Here is a 25,808-nt window from a genome sequence, read left to right on the forward strand (position 1 = left end):
ATGATGTATGCTGGACCATACATATATGAGCCAGATGCTCAGGATGAGGAAAATGTTGTGCCCGAACAACCGTACATGGAGTGGAGACGAGACTCAGATTGGAAGGATGGTAAGGTATTGGCTGCGGTTATTAGCCTAGCGGTATTGTCTGAAATTCAATGCTGTGCCCCGTGATGTAAATTACACATGATGAGATAAATTATTTAGTCCATTTATTCTGATAGCACTGAGTGCACACGTCATAGTGGGTTGGTGTCCCACATTTTCAAATTAGTTATTTCTTGTCACATTGTAATGGTACTAGTAGGCACTACGAGGTATATTTAATACATTTCCAAGAGGGCGTGGCATGTTCATTCACCAACATTCATGCCAGCTCATAGTGTAGTGGGGAGAGCGTTTGCGCCGCGGCTTTTTTCTCCTTTGTGTCACGGGTTCAAATACCGCTCTCTGCCTTTATATTCTTATTTTTTACCATGTTTACGATTTCTTGCAGCCACTCAGGAGTTGTAAACGAGACGTTTTGTTTCAAGTGTTTATTGCATAATTGAACAGGTATGCAGTTGAACTGTTTCAACGTTGCTTGTGACGAATCTGCAGACAGCAAAAACAAAATTACTGGACTGGCATTGCCCAGTTAATGTGGAAGCCAGTTGAACCGTAACGCCGGCATGAAATTCATTCGCGTTGCAAGAACAAAATTGGTCCATTTACGTGCCCTATTCTTACCTTTTGGCCACTGAAACAACGGTGAACAACGCATCGCCACACAGCGCCGAGGCATTTCGCTGAAACACGCGATCAGAATGGCAAAGAGCAGCAAACATATGACAGTAAACAATGTGGTACAACGGGTGACTGGCGACTCGATCCCTTCAAATGACGTCACTCGTCAAAGATTACCTGAGATTGTCGAACATATTCATTTTTGTTGTTAGGCACGTTGTTTTGGGACTAATCTTGCATCATAAAAACTAATGAAAGTATGCTTAAAGTAGTTAGGATTACTCAAAAGATGGTTGGCCAAGTTTACTTCACACCTGGTCTTTAAACTTTGTTTTTTGGGGGGGTTTTTTGCATTGTCAGTAGAATTGTTCTGCTGGACATCAGTCCCACAATTATATTGACACTTAATTTGAATTGCTTTGGTCTAGACTGCATTGGAAAGCCCATAAATCCCTGCGCTGAATGTTTTACCTCACTTTGGCTCTACCTGAGTAGTACTGCCAAGTACTGTACATGTTAGACGTTCCCATTTTATACCAGCACCAAGAAACACATGCACAAACTAATTTATTCTTTGCAGCAGGGCAATGGTGAACTCCAGCATACAAGCAGGGTGTGTATATTGTATTTTAGAGGCGCTGCAGCTGCTTTGACTATCCAGGCTGCCTACTTGTTTTCAGCTTCATTTCTCACCCTAATGAAGATTCAGGGGCAGCCTAGCAGCTGACAGACTAGGCAGAAAAAGAGGGCGGGTGAAAGAAAGACCTACAGTAATGCAGCAGTAAAATAAAAGATAGGATTTAAGGAAGCGGCCAAAAGGGAGAGAAAAAGAGCAACATGGAGAGTAGCAAAATCGACCTGAGGTTGAAATATATCAAATGAAATGGCAGAAATGGAAAAAAGTCAGGTCAGAGTCAGGGCTTAAGGAGGAAAAGAAGGCAGTAAGGTTGCACAATATATAGATATAAAAAACAATATATCATCGTGATAATGGCTCATGCAATATGCATATCACAAAGATGGGTAATAAATTCATATGGAATTGTATGCTTTTAGCTGACTGACCAATCAGATGCTACCTTACATCGCCAACAGGAGAACAGTGTCTAGGGGCATTCCTGAAACTCAATAACAAGACAAGAATACATTAAGCCTGCTTATTTTTATCACATGAAGAAATTATTCCTTTCATTAAATAATATATGTCATATATTTAGATACCTGGTGAGAAATATTGCAATAATATTGGTATCACAATATTCAACACCCATATTGCATATCGCATGTTTGCCCAATATCTTGCAGTCCTAGTAGGGAGTGGCTTTGTATTAGGATAAGAGGAACCTTACATTAAGAAAACGGGGAACATGATGTAGGGATGACTGGAAAGATACCACTTAAGCTCCCACTGCTTTTGGGTAAGAGATGCATGACCAACCCCTCAGGAATGGGAGAGTCAACCTTTTTATGTGTTGTTTTTGTGGCATTTAACCCCACAAGTCCATGATCTGTGCAGAGTGCAGACCAATCAAGCAAGTCACTAAATTCATTCAAGTATTGTGTACTGGGGAAGAGGAAAATGACTTTCTAAAAATTTGGAAACAGAATTAAAATATAAAAAAAAAAGTTTTCGAGTAACCAATCTTTCACTGCAATGAACAAAATGCCAGACATGGGAATCTGACAGCCATTACCCAGCAAGTTGGTGGATACCAATGTATCATGCCCAACTTGTAATGTTTCAAACCCACAGCAAAAGATGAAAACAAATTCATCAGCTAGTGAAATACAGTTGGTCGGACAGAGCGACATTGCACAGTGGAGACTCTTAATGCATGCTTATTGCCTAGCCATTATCACAGATCTCACTGGCTATGGTGGCCATCAGATTCAACTGCTATCTATCCATCCATCTACCTACTGTTTCTATCTGGTTAAGTTAAATAATAAAAAATGAAGTAGACACTCAAATCTACTGTGTGATATGACTTGAGATGTGATTGCAATCATTCAGAGGCTTATTGTCTCCCCTACCCTACAGAGCAGTAAGAACTGGCGCGCAGCAGTTGATCTAACAGGTCGTCTTTTGACAACTCATGGCCAGGGATATGGAAAAGCTGGACAGCCGACTTCCCATACCGCTAACTCACTACAGGTAGGCTGCAAACCACCGCTTGTGTTTCTGTCAGAATTGAGAAATGGCATGGTTTAGGCTATACATTTGGTTAGTAATATACTTAATAATTTTGTTTAAAATGTCATTGTTTTAACTAATTAAAAAAAAATTCCAACCGTAATTGCATGCAGTTTGTGAAAAACGATTTGCCCTCTTCTGAAATGTTTACTATTTTGCAGGTTCCCCAGTTCAATGTTTAAGGTGGAAGTCGGGACGATAATCGTTTTTTCGATGCATCGTTCGTTTTATTAAAAAGATTCTGCATCGATTCAGAGGTATTATTAATAAGCGATGTTTAATGTATACATTAAAAAAGACTACTAAAAAACTACTACGAAATACTACTAAATACTATAAAAAAAAATAAAAAGCTGTGCAGACGATTACGTGTGTTTGTACGCCAGACGTCTGTGCCGAGGCTTACGTGACAAGTTGGCGGTGGTACTATACCGTACCAGCCATCGCTACAGAACCGCGCGCCATTTTCTGTCTCTACTCTCGTCCTTTTTTTCTCCACCCAAGGAGATTCTTGCTCTCTGGTTCACTTTGCCAACCGTCCTTTTTCACACAATGTTTAAAACTGCCCTCTACTGTACTGTAAAATATCACAGCCTGACATAAACTACATGTGAAATAAAGGTCACCAATCAATTGCAATATCATCCATCCATCATCCTCACGAGGGTCACGGGGTGCCGGAGCCTATCCCAGCTGTCTTTGGGCAGTAGGCGGGGTCCACCCTGAAAGGGCAAATTGCAATATCATTTAAAAGAAAATATACTACACCATGTGCTTCATTAGGTTAAATAAAAGCAGCGTTCGTTGCTAAGTTACACAGTAACGTCAATCAGATGATGCAAATTGCACTTTCAAGTATTAAAATACAGGTTATGCTAAATCAGATTAAGTCTAAATATGTTTTATACATTTTTTGTTATAGGACTAAGTTACAGACATTTTTTACAACAAATGCTGCCATTGGCACTTTTTAAAATTTGTCAAAGTGTGAAATATAAGTCCTTGCTCTTCCTTGAGTTCTGCAATTGTTTTAAAAAAGGAACCAGTGTTGATGAACTATAAAAAGTAATCCATTGTAGTGATGCATCGGAATCGAATCGAATCGTAGGCCGCTCAATCGTAAATCAATCGAATCGTGGGCCTCTTAATCGGAATCGGATCGAATCGTGAGGTACCCATCGATTCCCACCCCTAGGTGCAACCATCAATCTTTTAATCAAGTAATCGATTATCAAATAAATAGATTATTTTTCATCATCGATTAACTGCGTTGATACCTTTTTTTAAATCTAAAATCGTCCATATGCTTTGATCCTTTTCACTTTCTCAACAGTAAATATTCTCCCATTACTGTAGTTATTGGGATTACCTGATTAATCGATAGGATGTTCAGTTCCAGAAAGAAAGAAAGATATGTTTGTTACAGCCTTATTTGCATCCCTACAATAATATATTATACAGAGGTGGGCGTTTTACAAAAATTTGCAAGTCCGTCAATTGTCATCCATTTGCAGCCTGGGTATCCTTCCGCCATCTATTTGTCAAGCCTGCAAGTTTTTTCTGAGATAAATGGGCAGAAAACAAGCTTTTAAATATCTAACTCTGTATTACAGTATGTGGATCTTATCGCGTTACGTTGTGTATCAAATGTGCTGTAAAGCATAGATTTTTTTTTTTTTAATATAAATAGAACCTACTTTTACTGCCTAGGTACTGGTAAACATCTAAACGGAATGTTTGTTTCTTAGTAAACCCACTGTATAGTACTCCCCCTACACCCCCTTTCAATGTGGGATCTTTTTGGAGGGGGTTGGCAAAAAATGAGTGAATGAGTGCGCATATATATACACATTTATTTATTCAATGATATATTTATTTATTTTGGGCTCTAGAATAACTTTTTGCACTGGTGTTCCAGACGTTTTTTCGTCGTTGCACCAGCACTAAAGTTAGATGCAACAAAATGTTCAACGCTATCACATCGAACACCACAGTTTTAAGTCAAATATTATTTCTTAAAAAAAATGGAAAAAAAGTTTCTGTATTTTACATACATATGTATTGACTGGTAAATGATTAACATTCTGGTCAACAAAGCTCAACATTTTAAGTACAATTCCACAACTTAATGAAAAGACTTGCTGCCTAAAGCGTTACTCCTTGACACAGGTAGTGCTGGCCGATATGGCTGAAAAGTGTTTCATGATCAAGGCTCGATTTCTTTTAAAAAAAAAAAAATGTTTTTTTCTATTTATTTTTTTCCCCTTTTGCGGAGCAGTTTTGCAAATTAATGACTTAATTTGAGGCGCAACCTCCTAATTTTATGGAGCTTTTTTTTTTCAGGGGCCTGAAGCAAGTGTTTTATGAAACAATAAAAATGTGACATTATAACAAATGAACAATTCACTTTTTTACTCTTACTCTTTTTTTTATATAATCAGCAGTTTATATTTCTTAAATTCACATTGTATATAGCACCAGTCTGGTCTTTTATTTCCTAGAAGCAAAGCAAAATGGAGCAGTCCAAAAACGGTTCAGGTGCTGCCTGGAGGAAAGGAGTTACAAACCCAACTCTGATGAAGTTGGGACGTTGAATTAAACATAAATAAAAACAGAATACAAGGATTTGCAAATAATAATAAATATATAGTACTTTGAACAGACACCGACCAGCATATTACAGTATTCATTTTTCTTACCTATTGCCCAAAGACGTTGTGTATGTTTGTATTTATCTTTTCCAGCTTTGGTTTGTGCGTTTGGCCCTTCTCACCAAGCTGAACCTTTTCCAAAATGCTGAGCTGGAATTTGAGCCTTTTGGTGATCTGGATCAACCAGACCTCTTTTATGAATACTACCCCACTGTATATCCTGGGAGAAGAGGTATACACACACACACACGCGCACACACACACCCAGACCAGAGTACACCATCCTTCACCATGATTGAACACATTTATAGGAAGCGTATGTTTGTTCACCAAATAATTATTTCCATAAATATTGCTTGGGAAACTATACAATTTCCAGTCTTATTACACAACATAAAGTAACTTAAGTTTCCACACAGCTCACAATTCCGTTCAGAGCAATACAATTTAGAACTGGAATATAGGCTGTGTTCTCCCAGAAGAAGAGACGACGTCACACTCGACGCTGTGTTTGCGGAAGTAAATGTGGTCCAGCGTGTCGGGGCATTTATACAGTCAAGCGATTAGGTAGCAGGTAGAAATAAATACAGTATTTGGGGGAAATTATGAGGCGAGGCTTTAATATCTCATTTCATGGAGACATCACGAACGATGACGTCGTGTCTTAACCGTGCGTAAAAAAAATGACTCTATCTGAGCCGTGGCTGAATTACTACGATCGCCATAAATGTCCATTTTATGCTTCACGTTTCAAGTGGGATTGAATTAAAGTAAAATATAAAGTCAATAGTGTTACTCATAACAATTTTGCAGATTTGATTCCCCCGCTGCCAGCACTTTCCCTCCGCCTGCGCGGAGCGCATCTTGGGCTCGTCAATGTTGTATACAGTATATGCGACCTGGCCGTTCAGACCGCGAACGCATTGGAAAAGATCGGATACGTATCTGATCTAGGACCACATATGAAAGTGACCCAGGTCGCATTTGAAAAAATCATAATTGAGCCGTTCAGACTGTCATAAAAAAATCAGACACAGGTCGCATATGGGCAAAAAATCCGATCTGGGTCGCATTTGCCTGCGGTGTGAACCTATCTTAGGATCAATTGCAGGTCATTCACAGCGAGCACTGTCTGACTCCCATTCTGAATGGCCATTTCACCAGAAGGGGCTCAACGACCATTGAGTGGTACACGTTTGAATTGTTTTTAAAAGTGCTAATATCGCCCGATTAAGTTGGCCGTCCGATTGATTAGTCGGGCCCTACCTTTTTGTGCATATTGTGAAACATTTTTCTAAAAGAAGAATTTTACTCAAAGATATTGACGAACATGCGAGGGTAGAATGTTTTAACATTGCTGTTAACTGTGCTTAAATCTATTTTACTCTTGTGTGACACGTATCTTATCTTTTTTTTTAAAGCTGCTTGATTTGCAACCCACGTTACTCCATCACAGTGAATTAAGTTACACAAGCAAAGTTTCTCCCAAAAGATTTTTGAATCCTTACTATCCTTGAGAAGCTTCAACAACTCCACTTGTCTGCAGCAACACTTTGCTTTTGCTGGTCCTCTTTTTACACGCATTAATTGCATTCTAATGTATTCCGATGACTTAGTCTCTCCGGCACAAGTTTTGATTTTTGGCGACCGTAGTGAGGATGAGTGGTTGGGAAAATGGATGGATGGATTTGTTAAGCATTTCTTCAGCCCAATGCTTGTACTGACCATGTATTGCCATGATTAAACTCCTTAAATGCCTGAAGAGGTGGCTGTGCCCATGTGCTACTTGCCCTCTAAAGAATTGTCAGTTATTCATTTGTGGAATTGCATATTTTGCTCCTAGGGTTCAACAATCATGATTGTTCCAGATATTTTAAAAAATCATGGTCCAATTGCTCAAACGGGTTGAAATATGTTGCAGTGTCTTTACGCACATGAAAAATGACTGGATTCAGTCAAAAAAAAGTTGTGCTAAAGCTTGTGTATCGGATCCAGCTGTAAATACATGGACATTAAAACATATTTCCATTTTGATTTCAAACCCAAATGTTTGTAATCTAAAGCAAATAAAATGGAAAAAAAATCAAACAAAATAACTAGCTTCAGTTCCGATACTTTTGAAGGGGAGTTTATCGAGATGGGTGGAAGCTGCACGCAAAGATGCACCACCTAGGTGAGCTTAAGATTTGATGAGAGTATCAAAGAGAACCCCCAATCAAAGCTAAGGGTCTTTCCTGAAGTAAGGGTAAGGGTCTTCTACAATAATGTGTGTGAAGCATGTTGAGACAGAGACACAGAAAGATAAAGCGTGGAGATGAGTAGTAGTGCTGTGCAGCGTTCAGAGGGAACGATGAGAGGGTTTAATAAGCAGCCATACATAGCTCAATGCCATCTGTAGGTTCTTGCCTCCAGGGCTCTGTGTGTGTGTGCGTGTGTGCGTGTGGGTGTGGGTGTGTGTTATGGGTGGAGCGGTTTGCATTTTCGTCATGTACCTTTGTTTCCTCTTCCCTCTCTCCTGCCATGTCCTCATCCTACCCCATTGCTGATCTTCCCCATCCTCAAATGTTCTCCCGTCTCCTGTTTTTTCTCCAACCATCGCCCTCCACCCCCGCCTTTTTTAAAAATGTATTTATTTATTTATTTTTTGCCATCCTTTCCTCCCTAACAGGCTCCATGGTGCCGTTCTCCATGCGATTACTGCACGCCGAGCTTCCCCAGCACCTGGCTAAGCCCCAGGAGGCTCTGGACCGCCTGCACAATCTCAAAACTGTCTGCCTCACAGTTAGTACTTGAACAAACAAGCACAGCCTCCAGATGAACATAAAGATCTGCATCATCTGTAGCACTTACATTGAAGAATGCACACCCACCAAAAAAAAAAAAAACACATTACCCAGACAACTACTTGAGTCAACCTTTGTAAACATGGAAATATGGCCAGATTTTAGAGTTACAGAATATGCGGATTCCGGTATGAACAGAAATCCTACAGAGCTGTGCTAGCAGTGAAACAATTTCTTGAACAGATCTTGGATAACTTGGGGAAAGGCTTGGCTGAGGATGGCGGCATGATCACCCTAACAGAGGAGAATAGGCAAGGTAAGCACACACACATGCTCACTCAAGCAGACTTGAGGCTGCAGACCTGGCCCCGGGCCCAGACTGCATCACACACTGGAGGAAAGTGAGGTCACAGACCCCACTGGGAAATACACGTACGCACAAACAAGCACTGAAGCACACCTGGTGCGGTACTGCAGCATACCTTGACTACACACACACACACACACACACACACACAAACACATCGACGTGTGCTCTTAAAAGTGTTTAGCACCTCACTGCTTTCGTACTCATGCTGAATATCAAGCCGGTTTCTCCAGCCCAGCCAGCAGAACAGATCAATACACATCAGTCTTATCCAGGCTACCGGCATCTGCACATGGGGTGGGGAATTAAACAGGTAGTATAGACTGGAATCACCACTACTTCACTAATATCTTCACTCATATTACCCCTACGCACAACTCTCGTCCTTCACAATTGCTCAACCTAGCAATAAATCTCTTTGCAAGCTCCTGTCAGTCTGCTTTTTTTTCTCCTTTACACTCAAGAAGCAACTAAGTAAGGTTAATATAAAGCCATGAGAAACAAGATGCCAGTTGCTAAATCTGAGCTAAATGTAGCAAGACACTGGCTTATAATTGGGAAAAAGTGTCAGGACGGTGCGTGTGAACGTATGTGCTGCTGGTGCACCAGTGCTGCCAGTTTGTGTAAGAGCTCTGCCCTCTGTCTCTCCTCTCCCTGCCCACACAGACAGCCGACAGTCAAGTCAATAACACAGGGGCATGCCTTCGCACATCAGACCCCTACTGAGTGATTAGCTCCCCTCCCCAACACACACACAGGCACACTCACAGGTGTGCTGCCATGAATAATAATAGGCCTGTACAGAAGCTCTTCCACGGGGGGTTCTGTCTGAGGAAAAGAAGAAAAGTGCCGCAGTGTCTTCCCTATCGCCTCCCCCTAAAATAAACCCTGGTGTGGAGGAGTAATGCAAGGGAATTAAAAAGAAAGTAGGATATGTAGCAGTAACGGGTCTCGGAGCAGAGTGCCAAAAAGGTGTGATGAAAGCAGGAAGTCAGCCTCAAACAATGAAACATCTGCCCTGTCTCCTTTCTTCCTGATTTTAGAATCTCTCAAGCTGTGGAAATCTCGTCTCAGTCGAGTCCTCTATTCCATGGCCAACTGTCTGCTGGTGATGAAGGTACGTATGTTTAATGTCCTTATACACGAGTCTACAGTCTGCTTGTGTGTGAGGAGGAGGGGGGGGGTGGCTGGTGTGTGGCGTTAGTGTGTATGGGTGTGAGAGAGAGAGCGCTCTGATGCCAGGCGGGTGGAGGATTCACAGTGAAATCCCCCCAGACTGACCACTAATTGGATTCTTGGTCAGAGAGGGACGGAAGAAAAGAAAGGGAAGGGTGGCCACGCGATCAGACTGTAAAAAGAGCCACAGTGCCATCTAGTGTCAAGATTACTTACTGAATCAAGCCCTGTTTTCACGGGAGGTTATTTACTCTTTGACGGTCTCAAATGTGAAAGTTATTGACTGATTAGTATATAATTGATTAGTGTGACACTTTTCGATAGTCCTGTATTGGTGTATGAAGGGTGGAGCGCGACACATTGATTGGTCAATCAGTACTGCTCTTTCAATTGGGAAGAATGCATCACAAATGTTATTGTAAAAATCAGCCACAATGTAAACACTTCCTATCATCTACAGTCATGTTGTTTGCTCATTGTTGTGCACCAGTTCTACGCGTGGGAGTTTTTGTACAATGGTGGCTGAACAAATATTGCTTTAAAGCCTCCCAAGTCACAACCCCGCTCTTTGAAATACAGTTTCAGGGTTTATTAATACATTTTGTTAAGATCTGGTTACTGCCCGGATATTGGGCATTGCAAACTGAAAGTATCAGAAGGATAGTCATAACGGAACCATTTAGAGGATGTAAAAATGCAGGCATGGCTCTGAGGATTCGTGAAGGCACAAAATGGTGAATCTGAAGTCATACTGGTTAAAGAACCTGCGTTTTCAAAGGGTGGGTGTGTGCTCGATGCCAGTACGCGGGATTCTGAAGCAGTGGGCAAATCATATTTGCATGGCAACATATTAAAGCTGAAATCTGAATGGACAAAACAAATAAATACAAAACTGGGAGCTGCGCAGCCAACATACTATGAGATGAAGACAAAAGATTGTTGGGAAATATTAATAGAAGTATGCTTCGACATTTGGCATAGACATATGCTACATTTACTTTGTACATGACAATTCTTAGGTTGTCAAAATAAATTTAGAACACTATATGAAGTTATAGATTATGGCTAGTGTATGTGTGTGTATGTGTGTAAGAAGCAACATGTCAACTTTAATACTACAGCAGCTGCAGTGTTTAAAATATTCAAATCATTGGCAAAGAGTTGACGAATGCAATGAAGATTCAATTCTCTACTTTTCCAATTTATGTGAATGCGAAACAAATGCATCCGTTAATGCTTGCAAAAATGTGCACACAGTAGTATGTGAGCCTACACACACACACACACACACACACACACACACACACACGCACACACGCACTTGCCTTTGTGACCGCCCTCCGTGGCTCTACTCAGTAGTCGAGTCACCGCGTGAGCAATGTGGAGGTTGAAGTTGGGTCACCTCGCCCTGCTATTACTCCATATGTTTGATTAATGCCCTCTCTCGCTCTCTTCCTCCATGCCTCCGCTCGGCCTGCCCTCCACCTGTCTCCTCCTCCTGCTGCGTCCCTCACCTTTACCTCATTTGTCTCTAATTTCAATGTCTTCTAGTTCTTTCCCAAGCTTTTTCTTTTTTTCTGCGATCTTCTCACTTTCTCTGTCTATGACTCTCACATGTCAAACTTTATCCATCCCTCACTGCAGGACTATGTTCTGGCTGTAGAGATCTATCACGCCATCATCCAGTATGAACCCCAGCAGAGAGCGCAGCTGCTCAGCGGCATAGGACGCATCTTCTTGCAGGTTGATACACCAACACACATCCAAAGCTTTACATGGAGGTCTTGTCAGGCAAACATTAAAATTAAAGCTAAACGAATTGGGGGGAAACCCCAACAATATCATATTTGGATTAATCATGTTAAGGCATTACTCAGTGTGTTTACTGCTTTGCAGAGCTGCTTTGCAGTCCCTGGGCCAGACCGGTCGGACCCTCCGGCCAGGCCGGATGCCCGATTTTGGGGCGGAGGGGTGGTGGGTGACACATTTTAAAAAATGGCTGGAAGTGGATTTTAGTCCGGCCCACTAATCGGCCCTCATGCGTTTGACGTGGTCGCGAGGCGGCCAAATTTCATCTCAGCCAACTCAGTGAAAGGCTTCTTTTTAGGCTTCTTTCTACTCCCGCAGCGGCGTGAGCGACAACTGCCGCATTGATTCACATGACCGACGCATTGTGCTGTTGGCGACAGGTCTGCGACACATGCCACGCACACACTTCCCTACTTCCGGAAATATGCCATAGCAAAGCTGCTGTGTATAGTGGTTTGCTGGCATGCTTTTATTTTGAAGGCGGCGAAGAAGGGGAAGTGTGCAAAATAGATAATAAATAAATAAGTAACTTGTACGTAAGTTGACTGCTACTTCTGGCCGTCTTTTGGACCAAATAATTACAATATGACAAAACTAACCCCGGGGCTCGCAAAGGAAGTAATCACACGCAGTTGATCATTTTTATGAATAAGAGTGGAGGGGTCGCGGCCGGAAGGGTGCTCAGGTCAAGGGTGGAGGGTTGCGGCCGGACCGGCAAAAAAGGATCAAGTGCCCAGCTCTGCTGCTTTCTTTAGATTGGAGACATTAAAACAGCTGAGACGTATTTCTGCGATGTGGAGAAAACGTGCCAGAGGACAGACAGCGAGCCCAACCTCACAACATGTGTGCTGATGAACAGGCATGTGTGTTCTTTTTGTGGTTTGTATTTTAGCATCTTTGCAAAGGCGATAGTTGGTGATGCTTGAGATAACATCAGAGCTTGTTTCTGATATGCTATTTAGCACAGATTAAGGCTCTTTAATGCATAATTCTGTCATTTTCACAAATATATTTGAATGCATCACAGAATATCTGATTTTGGCAGTTAAGCCGTCACAGTGAGTACAACTAGTGTCCCTAAGCAGTGGGCAGATATTTACCTACCGGTACTCGGGAATAGAGTACAGAAAGCCCAGCTGTGCATTGGGGAGGTATTTAACTACATAGGAGCCCTGCATATTTGAAGTAGATCTCTGATCATGTTAGATTGTGTCAGCATACTCAGTGCCCAGTAAGTGTGTCATAATACATTTATAGGCATGCTGATATTGAAATTTAAGGGGCTAGAGAAATACTGTATGTAATAAGAATCTTAAGACAAGCTTTAGACTAGCTAGTTTGCATATCCTGTATGGGCAAAAGTGTTGAGGCACACCTCCTTCATAAGTCAGCGTTTACTTTGGACAACAGCTGTTTGTTCCCCGCGTATCTAGTTCTTCAACAGCTCAAGACATAAATTGGACAATTCTGGGCTGCCAACTTTATGGAAGAGTTTAGGTTGGGGAAGCTGTTGCAGAAAGACATGGAAACAGAGTCAGTGTTTTTCTTATTTGTGTTTGAAAAGTTTCTGTGTCCACACAAAGACGCTGAAATGCTTTAGTTTGTATGCCAGGCCTGAAGTGGCACTGTAACACTGCCACGTCACCCAAAACAGACAATAAATCCATGCGGCTCAAATATTCTCAATCATGGCAGGGAATAGTCAGTCAGAAAAGAGACACGAGGTAGAACTTCTGCTTCAAAACAAAAGCCCAGATCACTGCCAAAGTAAAGAACATCTGACACAGTGATCAACAATTGTCGTTGGCTGTGTTAGCAAATTGTCATGCGAGAGCTAGAACACTGCATACATTTGATTTGCATGATTCACATTAGCCCATCAGTCGTCCTCCAAAGTACATTATGTTAACAACATACAAATAAATGCCTCCCAATGTACATAAAGCACTACTTATGTGGATTTCCAGGGCGTTTGTCTACCTCAGTCAGAACAACTATGCTGAAGCACATGCATCCTTCATGGAAGTTTTAAAGATGGACCCAAAAAACCCTGTTGTAAGTCTTGGCCACACTGCTAAATTACATTCTCCTTCCCATTTCTTAGCCGTTTCTTCATCTGTCTCAATTCCAATCAAGGCCAACAACAATGCAGCAGTTTGCTTGCTCTACCTGGGCCGGCTCAAGGAGTCCCTGGGCAAGCTGGAAGGCCTGGTGCAGCAGGACCCAGCCCTCTACCTCCACGAGAGTGTCCTCTTCAACCTGACCACAATGTATGAACTGGAATCTTCACGCAGCACCCAAAAGAAGCAGGCGCTGTTGGAGGCTGTGTCCTGCCGGGAAGGGGACAGCTTCAACATTCAGTGCCTCAAACTGGTTTGAAAACTCAAGACTGGGTGGGAATGTTGTTCTTCTTCTACTGTCTTCTACAGTACCCTACTTCCAAAATTGGACTTGCTACTACAAGAACAAAGTGAATGTTCAGTGCTTGGATTGGTTTCTTAAAATTAGGCATTAGTTTTCTTCTACCGAAGCAAAAAGGCTTTGAACATTAGAATTGTGAACTTAAATCAGCCATTCAAAGGAATGCTTTGACAGTTGTTGCATTTCTTAAAAGCTTGACTGTTCATGCCTGAAGTTTTCCGATGACACTTTAAACTGTCTGCAAATCACAATTTGTCGGGAAATTAAGTAATAATATAATTGAAATACCTATGTTCTTATTTATCAGTCAAACATTACAAAGACACTTCATCACCACAATATGTAGCCTGTTGCCCATTGAAGTTGTGTTGCATACGTGTTTTTGTGGTAGTTCTAATTGTCTGCTGATAGCACTTGCACAGACTTGCAAGGCTGACAAGTACCACAATCTTGCATTACAGCAAAGGCTCCTGATTTTTGATAGGTTTAATTTGTGAATTACCTTCAGTACCATTTTCGCAAGTTTTATATGGGCATACTATATATGGATGGCTTCCATGTGTTACAAGTCAGACAGGGGAAACGCCATGCTAGTCCAAAGCCTTGATGCTAAGCCAACTGCCTCACAGTTGGTAAATACAGTAGTCCATTAAATTAATACTACATTGTCGAATCTGCAGGTTAACAATGTGAAACTTGACAAGGGCATTAGACTCATTATGCTTGAAAGTCTAGTAAGCATGCACTGCACAAGTCCTTTTAAAACTTCTCCCTGCATGAACACATTTATAATACTGTACTGGATTATAACTGTCTAATGCTACTTGAATTAAGCTTTCTCTTTCTGGGGTTTATTAACTCATACAATATACATAAACCACTGCGATTGCATTATATTTTCCCCTGAAACCAACAAGGGGCCCACTGTGTGTGTCCATTTGTGCGCCTACATACATATATAGTGGATATTGAAAGTCTACACAACCCTGTTCAGGGTTTTTGTGATGACACATGAAATAAATGACACCAGGATGGAAAAAACAAATACATTGTGACCCATATTCTAAGTTTCAATTGATTAAAAAAAAACTTTGACAGGTTAATGTCAACATTGTGACCTAGGAAAAAAAATTTTTAAAGTTCAAATGATTTGTCTTGGTGTTTGTTTTTTTTACATCGCAAAAACCTGACATTTGAACTGAGGGTGTGTTAACTATTTATCCATTGTGTCACAAAATGGAGCGTGTGTGTGTATACATATGTATATAAATGTGTATATATATATATTGACACGTAGAAAGATGTCAAAGTAAGCAATGGTTGTCATTCTTTAAACAATCATAATTACATTCTTAAAAACATGCTGATTGTTTTGTTTACATATTGTGTGATCATAATTATGTAAGCAAAGTTGACTTTACCTAATAAAAATGCTATTATAAAGTGCATAGGAATACTCTACAAGCAGTCCTTACCATACTGACAGTGACTTCGGTGATATTTAAAATGACTGTTTCAGACATTTTATTATCAGAGAGAAAAAATAACGTGACTTACATTGATTTTGTTAAACAAAGAAACATGTCACTGCTATGGAGTGGTGGGGGGAAGTTTCCAGTTACAATTACCTCGCACAAGACTTTAGGATGGATTCTCTGATTTGAAATTAAGTTACTACTTAAATGTGGGGGGGAGTATGGTAACAGATACTTCAACTCGGGGGGCTCGGCTCAGGAGCCATTTGCAGCCCCCTACTTGACATCAAAGTTTAATGTTAGTGTGGCCCTCTTGTTTTTTGGTGCATCGTTGCCCTGGGTGTTTTGTGTGTGTGTTTTTTTTTTTTTTTTAAATCACTTATGGGCTACCATAGCTCACACTCATGACAGCATTCAGCGAAATGGAATTCTGAAGTGACACCAAGTGGAAGGTAATGATATCCTGTCACCCAGTCCCAGTCATGTCTTTTTCAAAACCTGCCATGAAGAGATAGGTTGAGGATGACAGACAATTTCAACAAAAATGGGAGTTGGAATGTTTTTTGGGGTTTTTTTTAGCACTAACATGAATGCACGGAAGGCCCCATTTTGGTAGACTGGGGCCCGGGCGTCGGCATAAAAACGAGCATAACCTAATTTTCAGAGCTGGGCATCGCGCCTCCGTCCCCGGGTTCCCGTCCTGCATATTCAAATCGACCCACGTGGTCCCAGTCGGGCGGAGTCAGCCAACCGGCGTCGAGAACGGACTTTACAGATACTGCTTCACATGCAGGTGCCGCACTCCTGACACGCGGTCGGGAAAGGAAACAAAAAATAAAAGGGTGTGGTGTACCTTGCGGTCCCACAGACGCAATGACACGTGGGCCTATTGAATATGCAGGACGGAAACCCGGGGACGGAGGGCCAATGCCGAGCTCTGCTAATTTTCATGCCGGAGCAAGTCTAGTTGACTGTTTTTGGGGTCGTGTTGCACCCCTCTGGGCATTCTGGTGCACAGCTTTGCCTCTACACCGACTCACCCGTCAATTTCGTAAAAGAAAGCAGTCTGCACTCGGTGTAAAAACAGGAATCAGACGTCATTACTGAACAAGACTTGCTGATAAGTACACAAAGGGAGATGAGAGAGGACCGGATCACAAATCTTGTTCATGTCCTGAAGAACCGTTACTGTTCTGAACTGTTATTAATTTTTTTTAAATGAGAAGATTGGATTAGTTGTATGATTTTTGAATACTTAAACACCTTTTTTGTGGAATACTTGAGAGACACCCAAAACTCCAGCGCCCCCCCGCATAAGTTGAATTTGAGACATCTGCTTTAACTTTGTGTAGTGCAATTGGATTTTTAATGTACATGGAAATGTGTCATCTCAGAACCATGTTCTGATCAGACATCCTAATTTGCAGATTGCAGTCTTGCACTTTTTCAGGATTCCTGCAGAGAAGCCATATATTTCTTTCGTATCTCATAGTCATCCGCTGGCCTGTTGTAAGCTTTCCACACTGGCTCCCCAACAAACAGCCTCATGGCCTTAGTGTAATTCTGTGGAGACAGAAAAAAAAATACAATCAGCGTATGTGGATTACTGGATATGTGTTCACTCTAAATAAATAGTCAAGGAACATCAGAAATTAAAGTTGAAAGTATTCAATGTAGCCAAAAGATTTAAGTCACGCTTCCTCAAAGCTGTACAGCACTTTTTTTTTTTTTTTTTTACTTAAGTGGTATGTATAGAAGGCAATATCAACCACATACATAGTCGTATTTATACCAGATTTTAAATTCAGAAAAAAATCCTGCAAATAAGTTTTTGAGGTGGCCACCTCTGGTTGTAAAGGCCTAGATCAGAATCGATTTTAAGGTACTTTTATTAGTTTATAAATGTGTTAATGGTCTTGGGCCGTCTTATCTGATTTGCTTTTATCATACCAACCCTCGCGGATCCAGAGGTCCTCTGGCGCCGGCCTTTTAATTATTCCTAGGGTGAGGACCAAAACGCACAGCGAAGCTGCATTCCGCCATTTTGGTCCTCAACTTTGGAATAGCCTACCATAAGACGTCAGGTCCGCAGAGACTGTTCAAAAATACAGCTGAATGCATAGTTTTATGTTTTTTATAATCCGACCCCGGCCGATAGCTTTTCGGTTGTCTTTTTCTAACCATAAGCAATAGTGACTACCGCCACCAATGGTATGGAGGGGTACTACATCTCACGCATGCACAGAAGGTACTTTAATGTTCAGCGTCGCTGTCTGTCGTTGCGGTGCAGTTTTCCAGCGGGACGTGCTGACAGTCGGCCCGACGCCACAGGGGATAAGCGTCGGTCATAGTTGGCCAACGTCGGACTGGTCTATCTCGGCATTAAGATGTTTTATTTCCTTTACATTTAACTACCCCAGCTCATACCAGAAAGTGTTATGCTAGACATCAATACTACAGTGTAAATGTTTTAAATATTGAGTGACCATAGTGAAAATTCTTAAGCAAAGCATATGTTCAAATAAGTCTTACTCCAAGTAAATTTACTCTAACTGAACAATCATACCATCATGTCTCCTTCATAACGGAGTGGAAACATTCACCCATCGATGGTCAAAATGTTCAGTCTATTTCCGCTATCAGGACTTACAAATTCGTCCAATGTGAAGCGGTGGTAGATGCCGGCTGGGAGGGTAATGAGGTCACCCTTCTTCATGGCAATTCTTATCCAGCGGTCCTCTTTATCTCTGACGTCAAAGTAGGCCTGGCCATCAAGGATGTAGCGAATCTCATCATCCAAATGCAAATGTTCCTCAAAGAACATCTTTAACTGATAAGAGACAGAGTTTTTCTCAGTTTCATTATCCAACAGCCAAACAGTAGTTAGTGGTCCAAAAGCTATTGACCTGCATGCTAAAGAACACCTCTAAACATTATTTGCACATTTCTCGTGTCTTTTTAAAAACACAAAACACTTACGTCTTACAGATTAAGCTTTCTGGTTACCTTCTCTTCATAGTTTGGCAGTGTGTTCTTTTCAATGGTAATGATGTCCATGTAGGAGTAGCCTCGCTCTTTCCTGATACGCTGCAGTTCTGGGTCTGTTTCATAGATGTCAGCATTTAGCTGCAACAAAAATACAATACTGTATGTCTTAGCTGCTAAATCAAATCTGACCACTGTTGTCTATACAGTACTCACATAAAGTTAGAAATAACAGGCTTTCAAAAAATAACTAAAAATGCACTTGTAAAAGTAACTGTGCATTTTAAGGTTCATTCTGAAATTTCATCCGGAAGCTCAAAAGTATCTCTACCTTTTTGTGAATAGCCTTTATTTCATATGCAGTTGTGAGTTTCTTTCCAGTTTAATAATGATGCAGGTAAACGTGTTGGATACAGTCAAGTACTGAATCCTGCACTCGTTCTGCAAAAGTTGTCCAAACGGTGTCTCACCACACAAATGTACAAACTCCTTCAAAGTTAGCTAAGTATCGACCAGAAAGTGTCTGCTGGAAGCATGTGATTGTCATTACTGCTCCACAACAGTTACCTTCCAGTGGAAAACGCCAAGATGTTTTAACTCCTCCAACGAAACGGGTTGATTGGGGTCAAGCTTGTGCGGCTTTCTCTGGTCTTCGTCAGAATTGCCCATGTACCAGGCTTCCATTGCCATGTTTACAACTCGCAACAACAACACGCCAAAGCTCGCTCAAATTTGGGCTACAATGGCGACGCGAGGTGCGTTCAGGTACACTCCGTTCTGCAGACGCCACACGATGACAAACGTAACACCGTCATCGTTTGAATAACCAGCAATTAATTAAACATGCTTCTGTCGATTAACACCCATTGTATTTGTGTGCTTGAACGATAAGGAAATTAGTCTAGGAATATTTCGCAATGAGCAAATAAATAATTATGTCCGTCAAGGATGGGATTCGAACTACCGCCTACCAAAAACAACACACCAAACTCGTTCAAATTTGGGCTACAATGGCGCCCCGTGGTGCGTTCAAGTACACTCCGTTCTGCAGACACCGCACGATGACAGTTTGTAATCCTTAACATGAAGGGGTGAGCCTGGATGCTGTAGCGCTCCTCGTCGTCATTAGTGGCATACAGAAGCTCCCAACGAATCACCATTGTCGTTTGAATAACCAACAATTAATTCAACGCGTCTTTTACCCTGCGCCGATCGGACGGTAAAAATATTCCTACCCAGGTCCTAACAGTTCCTAATCAATTCCTAACATCTCCTAACAAAGTCCTAACACTTCCTAACAAGGTCCTAACACTTCCTAACAGTGTCCTAACACGAGTCCTAACGGGTATTTGTCTGCTTGAACGATAAGAAAATGAGTCTAGGGATATTTCGCAATGAGAAAATAAAAGTAAATTCACTCAAATTTGGGCTACTAGTAGCACCCCGTGGTGCGTTCAAGTACACTTCGTTCTGCAAACACCGCACGATGACAAATGTATCTCCGTTGTCGAATGAATTATTACCAACAATTGACTAAACATGCTTATGTGGAGTAACGTCCATTGTACTTGTCAGTCTGAGCGACAAGAAAATGAGTGATTGGCACTGGTAAAGTAAATAAGTAACTGCGACGAGGATGGGATTCGAACCCACGCGTGCAGAGCACAATGGATTAGCAGTCCATCGCCTTAACCACTCGGCCACCTCGTCGATGCATTGTGACATGTTTGATAGTATTATAAGTAAAAACTGTATCGACGCTAGGGCAACGACAATATCACTGGCCCGGAGATAACATAATTCCAGAAAATAAATAAGATAAACACTGTCAAACATTAGACATTCTGTCCATGAGGTCAAATATTATTTTATTAAAAAATATTTCACGCTAGTTGCACACACTATTTCTTCAGTGTATTCTTGAACGTGAGTCAGCAGGGTTTGAAAGGCGCAGTTTTTTTGTGTTTTTTTTTTCAGCTGTAGGCATTACGTATTTTGCAAAACGAAGGCTGATTTGTTGGTGTTTACCGTGCCTCCAAAGTTAACAGTAGGCCAGGTGTTTGAAAAAGCACAATAAAATTGATCTGAATAGTCAGAGGTAAAAGGACCTATAAAATAATTCCAACTGATAAGGTCAATAAAGGTTTGATTGGGCCCCTCGGACAGGTCAGCCAGTCAAGTTTAATTGTTGATGCATGTATCATTAGATTTGTAGGGCATTTATGGCTTCATTCTTTATATTAATAATGATTTAAGGATGAGGATGAAAAGGTGTTGTATTTGTTCCATCCAGGAATTGTTTTACCATGAGAATGTTGCTATAGAGCAGTGGTCTCTGACCTGGTGCCTCCAGGCACCAAGTAGCCCCCAAAGACCACATGAGTAGCCTGGAAACCTGTTCTAAAAATTGCTCACCAGAAATGGGACAATGTAATTTTCTTGGGATGTTATAGAAGTGATCATTTGAAAAAGTAAACAGTGGCAGAGATGTACTGAAATAAAGTCTTGTATATTTATATTTATCTGCTTCGTAATTATTGTGACAGATCATTAACAAGACTAGTATCTTCACATAAACTAATATCATGAATTAATAATAGTGATAATAATAATAATGATGATAAAGGTAATTTGAGTATATTTGTTATTTCAGAGGTGTGTATCAAACTGGTAGCCATCCAAATGGTTAATACATTCTTGAGAAGTAGCACTCAATTTCAAAAAGGTCGGTGACCGTTACAAGAGAGAATGAAACAAATGAACACATGATGAAATGGCAGATGGGTAGTAAAAGTAGAATGAAAGGAATTGTGGTTGTGTGGTTGCAATGGGATAAAAAAAATGCTAAACAAATGTATAAAATATTACAAGGAGTCATGTAAGGCAACAATTTTCAAAGGGAGCAAATATAGGGCAGAAAAGAAATAGATTTTTGATTTGAATGGCTACCATTTAAGTTTAGTGATTCTATGCATGTAAGCAGTGTGTCAGAAAATTTCCAGGACTGGGCATCACAAATGATTTAGTTTTTAAAATGCAGACCAGAGCATCTGCAAAGACACCCTGCAGCATGTGCTTCGTTCAGTTGTGGCGAGACAACTCGTACTCACCATGACGACACGCCTGCTCACAATGGATTGAGCATATGACAGTTCCTGAGAAGAACATCACTATGCGGGAGCAACCTCCGACTCACCTGACCTGTGATTCTTTTCCCCTTTCCCATGCCCGAGTGGTTTATCATGGGGATGACGTTTGAAGATGTGGAAAACAAGACGGCCATGATGATGGCGCCGCATAAGGAGTCCTGGCCCTTTTCTGACCCCTTGCATGCAATAATTATTGCACATACTTTAAAAAAATAAATATTAATAGTATAAACCTTTCTTTAAAAAAAATGCATAATTCACAAATGTTCAAAAAAAATGCATAATGCTCTAAGTAATTGGACCTACATCTCGCAGCAGCAATGTTTTGACGTGCCCATGCCAAACTTGCAGAGCCAATGTTTCATTTTGCATTCTTTGATGAACCATCCTTTGATGAACCATCCATCCATCCATCCATTATCGATACTGCTTTTCCTCACAAGGGTCGCGGGGCGTGCTGGAGCCTATCCCAGCTGTCTTCGGGCAGTAGGCCGGGGATACCCTGAATTGGTTGCCAGCCAATCGCAGGGCACACAGAGACAAACACCCGCACTCACAATCACACCTAGGGGCAATTATGAGAGTCCAATCAACTTACCATGCATGTTTTTGGAATGTGGGAGGAAACCGGAGTACCCGGAGAAAACCCACGCAGGCACGGGGAGAACATGCAAACTCCACACAGGGAACCCACGACCTCTGATCTGTGAGGCGGACGTGCTAACCAGTCGACCACCGTGCCGCCCCATTGATGACCCACTTTAACTTAATGTTAAGATAACTTCGCAGGCAGCAAATAAATCAGTCTCAGTGCAAATAACAAGTCAGAACACAGCAAGAGGGGATCAAACATTTATTTTACCCTTATTAAAAGTTACAATAAAACCATTAACATCTTCAAACGATAGCAAAATAAAGAACCAAAAACATTGGCCAAAACATATTTACATTGAAAAGTTTTGCAGATAAAAAGCTCACATTTTGTACACAATCCCAACTCCTGCATCATAAACTCTGAAATGTGAACACTGCAATAATCAAGAAGCTTGAATTGGGACTTTAGTCTGAAAAGAATCCAAATGCACAAAAAAGACACTGATTTTATCCCACCTCCCCATCATTGCTTTTTCTTTACATGACAAAATACTTGAACTTTGTGGGCAAAACTTAGGAATGTATAGTTCTAAAAATTAAGATCGTATGAAAGGTATTAAGCATCCATTTAAGTCATTTTCGAATAGAGAAGATGGTATGTCTTGCTCTGCAGCAATGGAAATCCTTAGATCCCAAAAATATGAGAAAAAAAATAATTATAGGGCTGCCACGCTGAAGGATGCCGCTCCGTGAATTGGGGGTGGGGGGGGTCTGTACTATATTCCTGATTCACTCCACATCCCATCCAGTTCATTACCTTCTCCACATGCCACTCCCTGTGTGTACCATAAGGGGGAGACACTTTCATCAATTTGAGGGCCCGGTGAGATTCCGTCTGTCAAGAACTGGGGGAAGAAAAAAAAAAATCAAGTGAACTGGTGGTTGAATCAGCAAATGTGATATATCCTTTGTCTTCTTTTGTAGTTTTGTTGTATAACTTTAAGAACGTGGCATGAGTCTCTCATATATATTTATATACTTTAATCTTGGAAAATTAGTTCATTCGCTGATGGTGCAATCACTCCGCACTTGCGTCGCCCTCGGGGGCCGCGGGTGTCGTTTCCTCGGCGGGGGTGGCGGCAGGGGCTGCCTCCTCGGCAGGAGCAGCCTCCGTGGCTGGAGCGGCCTCCTCGGCGTCCTTGGTCTCCCCCTCGGGAGCGCCGGCTGCGGCCTCGCCCTCCTTGGCCTCGGTGGCTGGCGTCTCATCTTTGGCTTCCTTGGCCGTGTGGCCGTTCTCCTCGGGTTTCTCCTCGCTTGCAGGGGAGGTGGCCTCCTCCTTGGCCTCCTCACTGCCCTTCTTGTTTTTCTTCAGTGAGATACCTTTGAACTTGAAGGAGTTCTTCAGGGAGAACTTCTTTTTCTTCTTCCCATCCTTGGTGGCCTCACCCTCAGTCTTGGCAGCCTCGCCGTCTACCGCGGGAGCGGGCTCAATGGCATCCCCGGCACCGGCCTCTCCCTCCTTAGCAGGTTCGGCTGTGCCGTTGCCGTCTGCAGCGGCCGCATCCCCGTCAGGCTTGGCGGATACATCACCGTTGGTCTTGACATGGCCGTTTTCCTACAGAACAAGAGAGCTTTTTAGTAAAGCTGACAAGAGAAATTCACGTCAATGCTAGAAATGATTTTCCAGGACTTCTTGCCACACTTAAGAAAAGCTGTTAATCTTGGTTTCAAAAAAAAAGGGGCGGAGGGGCGGTTACAGCTGTTTGCATCACTTGGATCGGCCACGTGGAGGCAGTAGTGTTCCATCTGCTGCTAAGCGTTAAGCGTTAAGAACAAAGGAATCCCCTCGTCACAACTGCTCTCGCCATCATTCTTTTTTGGCTTTAATGCTCATTCATTGCATCACCTTTCAGTTAAAAAACGGCCCGTTTCTGTTGCGGTCAACATGAACACAAATCGAAATCTTGGGTTACATTTTTGGTTTCCATGTTTTTACATTCCCCGCATGTCGTGATTTCACTCCATTTTATTCAAACCTAAAATCTCTCGTGGCGTAGCGAGCAGGCGCATATCCGCGCTTTTGTCCGCGACACTGCAAAATGTGCCCCCAGCGGAGCGCATTTGCACGCTTTCCACTGCGCATCTTTTGTTTGACGCGAGAGCAAATATTCCCCACGATTGAAGCCAAACCATGGAATAAAACATGGTTCAAATATCCTATAGATTTAGTATTAATGTGTCACTTTGATCGCATTTTTGTCATGGTTTTGAGTTAATTTCCCTCGTGGAACCAGCAGCCGGAATGAACAAAGGCACGGTCGGTGATGGCCAGTGGGGACCGGATTTACCACGCAAACAGTCTTTCCCCCACCATCATTTAATAAATTGGTGATTTGTGAGGTTTCGAATGTAACCTAGAGCGTCGCTGAGCAACAGCTTGGTACCGCCGCTCCAAGCACGCTGGTGGTGGGCGTTGGGTGCCATGTGACTCCCCGCCGGTGCTCACTTGTCTCGGTTTGCTCCAATTTACTCACCTGGCCGTTGGCTTTGGCGGCAGCAACGTCGGCGGAGACATTCCCCTCAACAGCTACGTCTCCCTTGGACATGTGGGCTCCCATTTTTATTACTGTTTGATATTCTAAACACAAAAAAGACGAAAAAGAAAAAAAAATCAAAGTGTCGTTTTGGGGTTTTTTTTTTAGATTGAAAAATCCAGCTCTGGGGAGACCTCGCCAAAGACTGAAGAATCCTTCCTTCGCCCAGACTACACAGACACCGAGACCGTTCTCCCACTGTGACTATGGACCCCTCGGCGGCTGAGCTCAAAGTAAAGGATGTAAGCGACTGTGAGTATTTCAACCGCGCCTCAAATCGACCTGAGTCTCCTCCCATGGGCGTGTCAGCAGGGCCGTATCCAATGTGATGCCGGGGGATGGGCCAAATGGCGCTACAACAGCGTGCCACTTAATTTGCACTGTTTTCAGTATTGCTTCAATGTGTCTGCATTTTAGACGTTTCTGATAGGATCACTTGTTGAATGGCTATCAAGTTTTTTCATACTTTCTCTTTCACATTACATGGCTTCACTTTTCCCTGCTCTCAAGTCTCTATCACTGGTTTTCATTTTGGGGCCTTGGGTAGTTTGGAGGGATTTACATAGACAGGTTTAGGTGCCTTTGATAACTAACACATTACTTTGATGCATAATCCTTGGTCAATGCTCATTCATAATTGCCCCACAAAGGCCTAGTTACTAGTCCATTGTATGGTATTCAACAAACACTATCAAAAGCCATACTGCCTTGAAATAATCACTAGGTCACTTCAGTTTGTGTGTGTCAAAATCGAGTATGTGCAAGCATTATCACCATCATTAAAATAATGGAAGAACATACAACATAGAACCCGGTAGTCCAAAAGATTGTGGTCCTTTGTATGGGAGAAACACTCATAAGTATAATTTATGCACTTTACAGCA

General features: G+C 41.9%; 3 protein-coding genes and 1 non-coding gene across 4 annotated transcripts in view; 1 reads left to right on the top strand and 3 right to left on the bottom strand.

The window, feature by feature from the left end:
- Nucleotides 1-15,575, top strand: part of trappc12 (trafficking protein particle complex subunit 12) — a 31,976-nt gene extending 16,401 nt beyond the window's left edge. The window contains exons 4-12 of the mRNA XM_086049707.1: nt 2,768-2,881; nt 5,665-5,803; nt 8,240-8,352; nt 8,598-8,670; nt 9,765-9,838; nt 11,542-11,640; nt 12,462-12,565; nt 13,674-13,761; nt 13,843-15,575. Of these exons, the coding sequence (XP_085905833.1) occupies nt 2,768-2,881; nt 5,665-5,803; nt 8,240-8,352; nt 8,598-8,670; nt 9,765-9,838; nt 11,542-11,640; nt 12,462-12,565; nt 13,674-13,761; nt 13,843-14,085 (1,047 nt within the window). The 3' untranslated portion in view covers nt 14,086-15,575. The remainder of the gene's footprint in view (nt 1-2,767; nt 2,882-5,664; nt 5,804-8,239; nt 8,353-8,597; nt 8,671-9,764; nt 9,839-11,541; nt 11,641-12,461; nt 12,566-13,673; nt 13,762-13,842) is intronic.
- Nucleotides 15,576-15,634: 59 nt separating this feature from the next.
- Nucleotides 15,635-19,926, bottom strand: adi1 (acireductone dioxygenase 1). Its single transcript, XM_086049708.1, has 4 exons — nt 19,155-19,926; nt 18,609-18,728; nt 18,253-18,432; nt 15,635-17,165 (listed from the first exon to the last, which is right to left on the bottom strand). The coding sequence occupies exons 1-4, from the start codon at nt 19,275-19,277 to the stop codon at nt 17,049-17,051; spliced, it is 540 nt and encodes a 179-aa protein (XP_085905834.1). The 5' UTR covers nt 19,278-19,926; the 3' UTR covers nt 15,635-17,048.
- A 289-nt stretch (nt 19,927-20,215) lies between these two features.
- On the bottom strand, nt 20,216-20,297 carry trnas-gcu (transfer RNA serine (anticodon GCU)). Its single transcript has one exon. It is a non-coding gene; the product is annotated as a tRNA-Ser (tRNA).
- A 2,279-nt stretch (nt 20,298-22,576) lies between these two features.
- marcksl1a (MARCKS-like 1a) lies at nt 22,577-25,182 on the bottom strand. Its single transcript, XM_086050193.1, has 2 exons — nt 24,865-25,182; nt 22,577-23,945 (listed from the first exon to the last, which is right to left on the bottom strand). The coding sequence occupies exons 1-2, from the start codon at nt 24,946-24,948 to the stop codon at nt 23,409-23,411; spliced, it is 621 nt and encodes a 206-aa protein (XP_085906319.1). The 5' UTR covers nt 24,949-25,182; the 3' UTR covers nt 22,577-23,408.
- Nucleotides 25,183-25,808: the final 626 nt, after the last annotated feature.

The sequence above is a fragment of the Filicampus tigris genome, chromosome 13, assembly GCF_054856515.1.
Source record: "Filicampus tigris isolate MCC_2025a chromosome 13, RoL_Ftig_1.0, whole genome shotgun sequence".
Lineage (NCBI taxonomy): Eukaryota > Metazoa > Chordata > Actinopteri > Syngnathiformes > Syngnathidae > Filicampus > Filicampus tigris.

Coding starts and splice junctions, on each gene's coding strand:
- adi1 (XM_086049708.1), bottom strand. CDS start 19,277: ATGGCAATGGAAGCCTGGTACATGGGCAATTCTGACGAAGACCAGAGA. Junction 18,433..18,608: donor TGCCAAACTATGAAGAGAAG/GTAACCAGAAAG, acceptor GTCTCTTATCAG/TTAAAGATGTTCTTTGAGGA. Junction 17,166..18,252: donor GCTTCACATTGGACGAATTT/GTAAGTCCTGAT, acceptor CTGTCTCCACAG/AATTACACTAAGGCCATGAG.
- marcksl1a (XM_086050193.1), bottom strand. CDS start 24,948: ATGGGAGCCCACATGTCCAAGGGAGACGTAGCTGTTGAGGGGAATGTC. Junction 23,946..24,864: donor CCGCCAAAGCCAACGGCCAG/GTGAGTAAATTG, acceptor CTTGTTCTGTAG/GAAAACGGCCATGTCAAGAC.